Below are 11,247 nucleotides of genomic sequence, written 5' to 3' on the forward strand. Positions count from 1 at the left end.
CCTTTTCTATCTCTTTTAACGTAAAAGAAAAGAAAATTGCTCAAAACAAAAAGTATAAGGACCAATAATAAATTTTAACTTAAAAATTTTAGTTTGAAATGATGATTTAACATGTCATATCGGTTTACCATTATACCGTTAATGGCAATTAACACTCAGTGACTAAAAATGTTACAACACGATAACATAAGTGACTAAAATGTAATATTTCAAATATAAGTGACTAAAATATAACAATGACTATTTGAGTAATTTACCTTTGATTTTAATTGAATAAATTTACGACAAGAAACAAATATTGTACCTTTCCAATTGGACCAAAATAGGCGCTTTGTATACTCAGAATCGTTAAACCAAACATTCTTCTAACCAATAAAAAGACCATGAAAATCAGCTTTTGACTTGTTCTTACTTCTTATTTTGCATGATAAAATTGGACCCTATAACCCCCAAATTAAGTACAAAAGTTCATACCATTTAACCAAATACATATTTTTATTAAATATTTACGATAATAATTCTCCTTTTTTTTTTTAAATTTCTTTAATACAACCAATTGGTCCAACCAGTGATTGCACCGATAATAGGAAGTCTAAAAATAGTTCAACCTCTGATCCAGTATTTTAACATCCCATTAAAAAGGTGCCTACATTATTTGTTTATTTTACTTTTTCTGTTTATAACCCGACCATTTGCAGTTAAGCAGAGAAGAGAACTAAAAAGTGAAATTTATGGTTTTGCTCAATGGTTATTACATGAACCCCTAACACATCATTCATAGTTCGTATACAAAATAACAAGTCAACTGCATTAAGAAGCACACTGGAAGCCCATAATCGGAATCCTAGAAACTGTGTTCCTGGAATAGATAAAAGATCCAAAGGCAAAATGATGCTTACTTGTTCATTCTTCAGCCAAATGTTGCAATCAGGAAGGCCTTGTAAATGCTCATGAACTTGGCAACAAATGCTGCAAAAAGAGAAGAAAAACATATGAATGAATTTGATTAGCAAAATTTGGAAACATTGAAAGAGCATTGTCAAGCAATAAGTCAGAAGAAAGAGTTAATACAAGTATGTTGATTTTTTTTTTCAATTTTCTCATGTATTTGGAGGGTTATATCGTCATAAACATGTCCAGATACATGTCAGGCAAGGTGTTGAACATTGCATTTCAAGCAAAATGAAGAGTCAACGTAACATAGTTACGCACAATGGAACAAAAATATCTTTACTACAAGTTGGTAAGAAGCCACATTGTAAGCATATGTTAAAGCTGACACTAATATAAATATAGGTCAATATCAATGAAAGAACGTAGAAATTAGTTTCATCTACCCAAGATTAATTGATGATCATTAGCTCAAGACACTTTCAAAACTTTGCCGAGTCTTTCCCATGACCACTCATCCGTCTTTATTCAACATAAATCTTATGTCATTTTAATCCACACTCAGGTTACCGATCAACGTCCAATACCATATTCATTAAAGAAAATGGAGGAAAGTGTCCTTCAATTGACAAACATTTCTCACATTTCCAACAAGAATAAGTCATTTAATATTGAATATAAGCTGCTTCAATCTAGAAAACTTAAAAATGTTTTGGATACCTTCAATATGAAAGATGGCTTTCTGTCCAAGACGCATCCTATGCTCCTGTCAAAAGGAAAGAAATTGAAGGGTCAAATTACTAGAATAGTAAAAGTTCAATCTAGAGTTGAAGTTCAGTAATATTGTTTTATTTTAATCAGACAAATGCCTAGTGACTTTCGGCAACAATAAAAAGAAGCATCAGATCTTATCACCCTGAAAACATCTAACTCACCACAAGCATATGCTGATTTTTAATATATTACCGTAGAATCATCACTCAAGTCACAATTGATAGAAAATTTCTACCAATGACCTCACTGCTTGCTCTTGATCTGCTTTATCATTATCATCATCATTAAGGGTAGAGAAAGCAGTTGTCTAGGTTTGAACCCGAGACTTGATGACAACAAGGACTTAAGCAATGTAAGTCAGTGGCACACTGATGGCTAGTTGACCTCTTGATCTGCTATTGATTAGCATGGTGTCTTCAAATATCCAAGAATCCATTTTACACCAAACTTCCTTAGCTCAAAGAATTTGATACTTTTTAAATGTAATTAAATGATAGTCTGATTTTAAGCCATCGATGACGTTCTTTTTCCTTCATCTTTTTATCCAGGGGTTTGCAAAAAAAATGGAAACTACGAGTTTAAGAGAAGATTGGCTTCAATTTAAGGCCAAAGAACTGAGCACTGAATCAAGGTCAATATGCTAATTGACTATTTCAATGAAGCACACAAGAATCAGCCATAACCACAAAAAAACCAATATCTAATGTAGGTCAGATAAAGTTAACACATACTACCTGGTATAGGATAGACTATTGAACTTACATAATATGCAGCCCAATGGCACACCTCGTGTTTTAGCTCTGCATCCAATTTCTTCAATAACTCATGAAGAAGCCTCTGAGACAGCAAGCAAGCAAACTTTAATTCAAGAAGATATCAGACTGCAACACAAAATTGGGCCGTGTTTACCTTCAGGATAATCTCAGGTGGAATACAATTTATAAGCAATTCATACACCTTCCCTCGAACCTCAAACAGCCTAAAGAACAAAGAAAAATGGTTTAAGAGGAAATTTTGAAGATGGATGCTCAAAAGATACCATAAAGGACATTTTACATTTCAATTCACTTCTACTCATACAACCCCGTACATCTTTCCTTTAGGAACTTGCCATAGGTAATAATGTAACTAACTCGTTACCAAATATGTACTGAAGGAAATATCAATTATTGCAGCGATAATAAGATAGTGTAAGATGCTGCAGTGGAAACCTTTTAGGGCTTTGCTCCTTCATTATATCAGTTGCTATTTCAGATATATATTCCTCCCAATCCATTGGCGAAATTGCTTGGTTGCTTGTGAAAGGGTACCTATAATCACGAATACAGTACAAAAAAAAAACATATGTAAGGAAGTTTCTTGCCCTGATTTGCATGATAGAAGTATTGATCCATAAAAGGTAACACCGAGCTTAACTGTTGAACACGGCAAGTCTCAAATGACAATATAGCTCTCCTTAAACTCCTATTTGACTTTTCTGCAATGCGGGCCGCAAAACCAGATGGAAGTTGCAACCCTTCTTTCTTTCCAATGAACTCTATCACCTTAATGATCTGGCGTAGAGAATAAGGAAAAAGAGTTCAATTCACCAATAAGAAGACAGACATTGGTCAGAGTTGAAGAAGCCAGGCATTGAGAGAAAAAGATTCTTCACGGAAAACAAAATGCATATGAACATCATATTGCTTTAGGCAACAACCCCTTAAAAGGGTTTGAGGAAAAAGATTTGAAGGAACATGTGTTAGATTATATCTATTCATCTTTTCACATGATAATAAAAAAAAAAAGTAGCAAACTCTGCCAACCTGTTCTTCTGAAGGAGCATTTATTCGAATGTTCAAACAACGAGACCGAATGGCTTCAGTGACTTTTGAAGAACTATTACAGCACAGAATTAGACGGCAAGAAGCACTGTACTTCTCCATTGTTCTTCGGAGTGAATGCTGGGCTTCTCTTGAAAGCTTGTCAACTTCATTGAGAATCAGCACTGACATTCATAAAAGATAATGTCAGTAAAATAGTGAAATTATATACAATTACTCAAAATTTTAAGAGAGACAGAAACCTATCAACTTGAAATAAGCTTCAAGAATAATACCAAATAGACAAGATAACATAAAGGGCATGGACAACGAATGCTAATTCCAGAAAATGAAATATTAAAGATACATATACAATGCCATTATGGAAGCATATGTTAAACATTGAATTCTAGACAAGAGACAAGCTTCTAACAGAGATTTATTAGGCCGGACTGCAAGTAAAAAAGAGATCACCTTTATATCCTTTTTTCCCTTTGGTATCAATTGGTCTATTTTTAGCCATTTCCTTAATTATCTCTTGAACTATGTATCTGTCCTGAAAGCCTGCATCACTTGGACTCAATTCCACACGGTTGGCGCTTGACAACATGGTCAACTCCAGATCAATTGTTCTACTTCCAGCCTAAAACAAAATGAAAAGAAGAGGGTATTCTAGTTAAAGAGCATAAAGTGAAAATAATGCCTTGATTCAACCAATGATGGTTCAAAAATGCTCAACAAAACAATAAGCTTCATTTTTCCGTACAAAGGTAACAATGATAAATGTAAAATCAAGTATAAAGATCTGTTAAACATCAAGGATAAAAGAAAGCTTCCAAAATACCCTTATATGCAAATCATCATTAGAAATTCTCATTCTTACAATGAAAGCTTTATTGGAAATTTTATCCATAGAGCAGAAATATTACATTTCATTTTCATTAGATCAAGAAATTTGATATGAAAATTAAATCATCATTTGAAACTTACATCAATTTTCCAATTCTTATTCTCCACTTTCACCTGCAACCAACCAAACAAAATGATCCTTTTAAGCACAATAACCAAAAAAATAAAAAAATCCAATGGTAATTCTATGAAAAGAGAAAACCCAACTTAAAACTCAAGAAGAAAATTGGAAAAACAAACTCAAATTTCCTTTTTTCTTTTTTCCCCCAAATTAAATTAAGTAAAGAAATAAAAAGAATAAACATAGTACTTAAATATTTCCTCCACTTAACAAAAAAGTTATACATACAAAAATTATAAATCGGTTCAAAAGGTGAAAATTTAAAAAAAAAATTGAGAGGGAGTAGACCTTTTCAGCAGAGGGACCAAAAATTTGTCTAAGGAGAGCCATAATTAGGGTTTTCTTGCCAGACCCAGATGGTCCATAGAAGAGTAAGTGAGGGCAATCCTGCTCTGCAACCTGATTAAATAAAATTCTATATAAATAAGAAAAAAAAACCCATGAAATTGAATCAATTAAAACCAAAAAGGAGAAATTAAAAATTAGGCATTCAAAACTAAACAGAAAAAAATTATTTTGAAGTGAATTAAAAAATGGGGTACCAGTTTCTTGAGATTCAGGGCAATCTCTTGATGAACCATAGCTTGGTCTAGGGTTTTGGGTCGGTATTTATCAACCCACAACATTTTTGAAGAAAATTTTGGTTATTCTCAGTGAAATGGAAATTGAAATAAAGAAAAGAGAAAGTGGCGGGAAGGAAGAGGAGAAAGCGAGAGTGGAGTTGTTATTTTGCATTAAAAAGAAAAGGAAGAAGGAGAAAATGTTTTTAGGGTAAATTCAAAAATAGTCATTCAACCGTGCCTTTAGTTCTATTTTGGTCACCCAATTATTAATTTTTTAGATTTAGTAACTCAACTTTTCGAAATCAAATATTTTAGTCACTTGATGTTAGATTAGAGCTGACAAATGGGTGGGCTCGGATCAAGCTTACTTCGGACTCGGATTTTCTCAAGCTCAGATTAGCATGGGTTTGGGCTTTCTTAGGCTCGGATTTTCTCGAGCTCGGGTCCTTTCAGACTCGGTTTCTATTTTTGAGCTTGGAACAAGCCAAGAGGACTCTGACAAATTCAAATAATTTTAAAATTTATAAGTTATGAATATTTTAATGTCGAATATAATAATTCATTTAACGACAACACAATTAAAATTTGTCTTATAAAAGCATAAATTATATATATTTAATAGAGTTATTTTATATAAAATGATTAAAGTGCTTATTGTATGTAAAATTTATTATTTTATGATATTATATGAATTAATGAAAATATCGTTTATTGTTCATTGTTATAGTATATTGACAAGTGAATAACTTTTATCTTTCCTATTAAATTTATAAACCTAATACTCATATTCTAAAATATTTATTTCAAAACCCAAATATATTATAATAAGCTCAAATCCAAATAATATACTCATTATTACTCAAACTCAAAATAAACTAATTATAGCCCAAGTCTATTTAGATATTTGTAGAGGTAAAATGCAATATATAAACAATAACATTCAATAAATCTTGTCATTTTATAAATATTGAGGATTAAATTTATTGAATTTTTTAATAACTAGGATCAAATTGATAGAATATATAAATATTAAAAGGCCAAATTTGTTATTAGACCAATAAAACTCATATAAACACCTTTGTTAATATTCAAAGGACTATTAGCGTGCAATGACGAAAATATTTGATTTTATATAGTTTAGTAACCAAAATATAAAAAATTTGGATGTTCAGTGTCTAAATAAAACACGGGCAATACTTTAATGAACATTTCTATACTTTACCAAAAAAAGTAACCACTGTTGCAGTTTACTCATTACATTTAAATCCACTATCGCCCCTCAATTGACACGTTTAGCTCCACCACCTTACTCACTCCACTATAGATATATAATATTAAAAATCACTACCACCTCTATGAATGTTAGATATATCTATCCCTACCACCCTACCCTACTCCGCTTCAATTTAATTTAATTTAATTTTTACTAATTATCTTTAATTTTTTCAATATTTTTAAAGTCAAGTAAATATTCAAACATAATTCTTCAAAAATAAAACTATTTAAATATAAAATATATTATTTTTTCTATATTACGTTATTACATTTTTACCATTTTAATAATTTATATGTATAAGGATAAAATGTTAATTTTATATAGTGAAGTGGGTCGGGACGGGGTAAACAATTACCAAAACCGCTCCATAACCACCATCCACAAGAAAAAATCCATCCCACACCACATCCACTTTTCAAAAAAAAAAATCTGCTTCGAATTTATTCGAAATCCATTGAACCGTTTGAATTTTGCCATCCTCAAATTATTATCTAATAAAATTTAATTAAAATTTAATATTTTATTTCTAATTAATTTAAAATTATATAAAATTTTTAAGTTTACAATTTGGTCATTCAATTTCAAAAATTTATAAGTTGATCATTGAACTATTGAAACGTTATCGTCTAAGTCTCCGCCCATTAACTCTGTAACAAACGTTTAAAGTGGTTATTAAGTCATTATTAATCATAACACCTAAGGTCACTCAATTATTAGTAAGTTTACACTTTAATCACTCAATTTTTAAAAAAAAACTATAAGTTTATCATTGAACTATTAAGAAGTTTACAAGTTTACACTTTAGTCACTCACTCTTTAAACTATTACTCCCTAATCCAATAATCCAAACAATATCAACAACTTAAGCGCCAAACTTTAGCAATGCCATTGCCAACCCCATGCCTCACATCTAACCCAACCAACCCAACAACCCTTCATACTTAACCCACTCACCATTTCCCCTTCAACCAAAATCATAACTCAAAAAAAATCTACAATTAAACTATTCACGTGCATTTATCCTAAACCAACAACCAAATATCATTATAATTACAATCAAAACAAACAAAAATATAAAAAAATAAAAAGAAGAAGAAAGTCCCCAAACAATACCTATAGAAGTAAAGGGACATGATAAAATCAGAGAAGGAATCAAAGTTTCAAAAAAAAAAAAAGTCAAGTGTATAAGATTCATTGAGGAGTTAGTCTAAGAGTTTTAAGCAACGGAGGGTTAATCCAAATGGTTAAGGAGAAAGTCTTGTTAAGGAGAGGAGCATATCGAAGTTAGGCAACCATTCGATGACGGTAGACGAAAATTGGAGAATTTTTTGTTAGGGTTTGATATATAAATTAGCAGAGTTTTAGGTCATTTCAAGGAAAACAAAATAGTAGGGTCGAAAGAGGAGGGAAAGAGCTTTAGTTCAATGTGATTCTTCACTAAAGGAAGATGACATACGATAGTAAGATTACTGAAATACAATTTTGAAGGAGGTTCCAAAATCTCATTGCATAACTATCGTATAGTTAAACAACCAACTTTTAACTTTTTCAAATTAAGTGACCGCAACGTAAACTTAGTAATAATTAAGTGACCTTGAGTTTTATGATGAGTAATGACTTAATAGCCACATCATATGTTTGTTACCAAGTTAACAAGCCAACTATATAAAAGATAACGTAACCAAGTAAGGTTGAAAGAATTTAATGATTAATTTATAATTTTTAAAATTAAATAATTAAAATGTAAATTTGGTGGTGGAAAAAAATTAAAATTTATTTGACAAAAAAAAGAAGCTAAACTACTGGATGAAAAAGTGGTACCTAATAGTTACCAAATGCCAAAAATAATAACGAGGCAAAGGCCAAATTGAAAGGTAAAATGTTGGATGAGAAAGTGGGACCAAATATTTCCCAAATGACAAAAAAAAACCAACAACAACAAAACAAAGAACTGTGGCAAAGGCCAAATTGACATTAAGATGCCTACTCAAATTGAATTGAAAGCTCGCTCGAATTGGAAAAGTAAAACAATTAGGCTTGTGTCATTGTTGCATGCTTGACAAAAACCATAAGAAAGGAATGGAGTTTTGCAACCAATCATTCACCATCTTTTTCTATCAAACTCCACTTGTTGTGATATCAATAATTAGAATGTCAGCCTTGGAGTGCTAATTTTAATTGACTAATTGACAGGTAGGTAAATAGATATTTAGCTTCACTGGCTAAATTTTAGAGTGAATGGAGAATCCATTAATGTGTTGAAATTAGTTTTAACTTTAACTGTATCTATATTCCTTCTATTCTTCATTTTTTTTTTTGAAGCGTCTCTGTGTTTACAAATATGAGTATGTGGATACATGCATTCAAAGATCCTCTGGAAGAACTTTAAAAGAATTAAACATACCCATATGGGATCAATGCAAGCATCTAACACTTACATTTGAAGCCGATAACTACTAGGTACAGAGTTAGAGGGCTTTAATTACCCTTAAAGACATGGAAGTGAAATAGATGAGGAAAAGGCCTCCACCAAGGACCCCATCCAGCTTCATATTTCTCATTGGTAGGACCAAAAGGGCCCAAAGCAAGGCGGCAACAAGGAAACCCAGTGTTTCAAGGAGATACGGGTCTTTAGGGATCTGAACAGGTGAAGGGTACCCATGCCAGGCTGAGCCAACCAATGACATGCCTAAACCAAAGAGAGTGTTGAAGATAGGACCAGCATAGCAGCCTGATATAGCCACTTGAACCCCTTCTGGACCACCATTCAATGCCATTGTCAAGTTGGTGACAATGTCTCCAAGTGAGTTGCCCCAAGCAAGGACTGTGAAACCAAGGATTGACTGAGAGATTCCAAGTATGTGGCCAAGTGAAATCAATAAGCCAACCAATTCTTGAGCTATGATGTAACTCCAAACCACACTCATCAAGAACCCTCCAGCTAACCAAGGGAACAAGCAGGTCTTTGGTGGGCTAGATTTTTCGGTTCTCAAATATGCAAGAAACCCAAAACTGATGCCAAACAGGACCCCGATTCCATAGACCACCAGACCAGTTTTGAAGGTTAGATTGTCATCTTGAAGGTCCCAAAGTACAGATAAGAGAATTGGTGCAAATGTCACTGAAACAACTGCAACTGGTTTAGACCATCTTTCTTGACAAGCAATTGGGATGGTTAATCTCCTAGGTAAATACAGGGGCATCTCAAGGACCCAAAGTAACACACTCCAAGTATCTGATATTCTTAAACATAAGCAACAGTTCTTGAATTCATCTCCTTTTACATCTTTCACATCCCCTTCCTCTAAATAATCGATCTCCACTTTGTCGATTCCGTTCAAAATCGGTATGTTCAAACCGCTGTTATAGCTCGAATCCGAATCCGTTATGTCCCTTCCACCAGAATTCCAAACAATATATATGATGTAAACAAGGATGACATAAACAATATACATTGAAGAAAAGGCCATTGCTCCCCAAAGATTGATTTCCCCCTTAATCAATATCAAAATTAAGGACACAAGAACCAAAAGGAGGTAGCAAACATCTCTTACAAAGGCCGGTTTGTTGACCGCAACCCGTTTCCGGTGTACGAAAGTGCCTATCATTCCGACCACGATACAAGTCACAAAGAAAACACCACCTAAAACAGTGTTTAGGCCAACGTCCTGTGTAGCGCTATCCATGAAAGAGACTACGCTAGAAAACACATCAGGGGCACCGTTGCCAAGAGACAAGAGTGTAACACCAGCAAGCGTAGGGGACAATTTTAACAGGCTTGACAAGCTTTCAAGGGAATAACAGAAGTATTCAGAGGCTGTATTTCCCAAAAGATAAAACAAGACAATAAGCCAAGCAATCAGGAGGCAAAGACCCAACACAGGAAATCTTCCAAAATTGCAATAAAAATGGTAAAGATAATCAACATAGCCTTGATAAACACATGGGTTATTATTAGACTTGAGATAAGAACACTTGGCTTTATAATCATCTAAATCCTCCAGGGCTTTACAATCTTGCTGGCTATTGCGAAATTTAGAACCATTGCTCCCTAAAACAACTTGTGAAGAACTGGAACACATCATCAGGAAAACAGATGCCACCAAGAGGAATGAAATGTTCATGAGAATGAGGATGAACCTCTTGTTTTGGTACTGTAATACCCAAGTACCCATACCAGAAACTCAAACCCAAAAAGAGAGAAAATATTGAACTAAAACATGATTAAGGAACCCAATACTGTAAGAACTAACGCTAACCTTTGCATGAGATGTTTTAAAAGCAGTGTTGTGGTAGGGGAGGAAAATGGCTGTTTTTTAATATAGGATTTGGATGGTGACTGGGTTAAGGAAATGAAATGAAAAGATTGTTGATTAAAAGCTCAGTTTGTCTTTTAAAGTTGCACCAATAGCAGCCGAGGAAATTAAAAAAATGGATATGGAGGCAAGGCAAATCACGCATCAGATACAAGTGGCACCCGGGTTTAGGGTTTGGGTGTCCCTTTTACATAAATCGCTGGAGTTCCAGGACTTTTCAGAATAAAACACGCACACAAAAAAGAATGATGTAATATTGTAAATCTGCTGATTCGTCGGTCGGTCTGATTTTATATATTTTAATATATTATTGTCTGGATTTTGTCTCAAATTATTATTTATGATTTGTAAGTAAATATTGTCCTCTTTACTAATTTACAATTATTATTATTATCCAAATGGAAAATAAAGCGTTTGGACTTTAGTGACAACATAACGTGGAAAAATAGCGAAAGAGAGGGAGACATCAATTATGGGGAGTTTGGCACGTTTGCTCATGACGACGAGACTTCGTGTGAATTTCACTAACAAAGTATAATCGTTCATAGGCCGCTTCTATAATCGTTGATAGGCCGCTTCATCCGTCTGATTCGAT

General features: G+C 33.1%; 2 protein-coding genes across 3 annotated transcripts; both read right to left on the reverse strand.

Annotated features, from left to right (window-relative positions):
- Positions 1-698: 698 nt before the first annotated feature.
- On the reverse strand, positions 699-5,222 carry LOC105783233 (replication factor C subunit 3). Of its 2 annotated transcripts, none has more exons than XM_012608565.2 (11): positions 5,040-5,222; positions 4,786-4,896; positions 4,458-4,490; positions 3,942-4,110; positions 3,471-3,652; positions 3,082-3,218; positions 2,877-2,975; positions 2,575-2,644; positions 2,428-2,502; positions 1,612-1,657; positions 699-969 (listed from the first exon to the last, which is right to left on the reverse strand). In XM_012608565.2, exons 1-11 carry the CDS (start codon positions 5,121-5,123, stop codon positions 911-913), a joined length of 1,065 nt encoding a protein of 354 aa, XP_012464019.1. In that variant the 5' UTR covers positions 5,124-5,222; the 3' UTR covers positions 699-910. The 2 variants fall into 2 exon arrangements, with proteins under 2 accessions (XP_012464019.1, XP_012464020.1); XM_012608566.2 differs by having other exon boundaries at positions 4,786-4,912; positions 5,040-5,205.
- A 3,489-nt stretch (positions 5,223-8,711) lies between these two features.
- On the reverse strand, positions 8,712-10,892 carry LOC105783234 (cation/calcium exchanger 2). Its single transcript, XM_012608567.2, has one exon. It carries the CDS (start codon positions 10,509-10,511, stop codon positions 8,805-8,807), a length of 1,707 nt encoding a protein of 568 aa, XP_012464021.1. The 5' UTR covers positions 10,512-10,892; the 3' UTR covers positions 8,712-8,804.
- Positions 10,893-11,247: the final 355 nt, after the last annotated feature.

The sequence above is a fragment of the Gossypium raimondii genome, chromosome 13 (assembly GCF_025698545.1).
Source record: "Gossypium raimondii isolate GPD5lz chromosome 13, ASM2569854v1, whole genome shotgun sequence".
Classification (NCBI taxonomy): Eukaryota; Viridiplantae; Streptophyta; class Magnoliopsida; order Malvales; family Malvaceae; genus Gossypium; species Gossypium raimondii.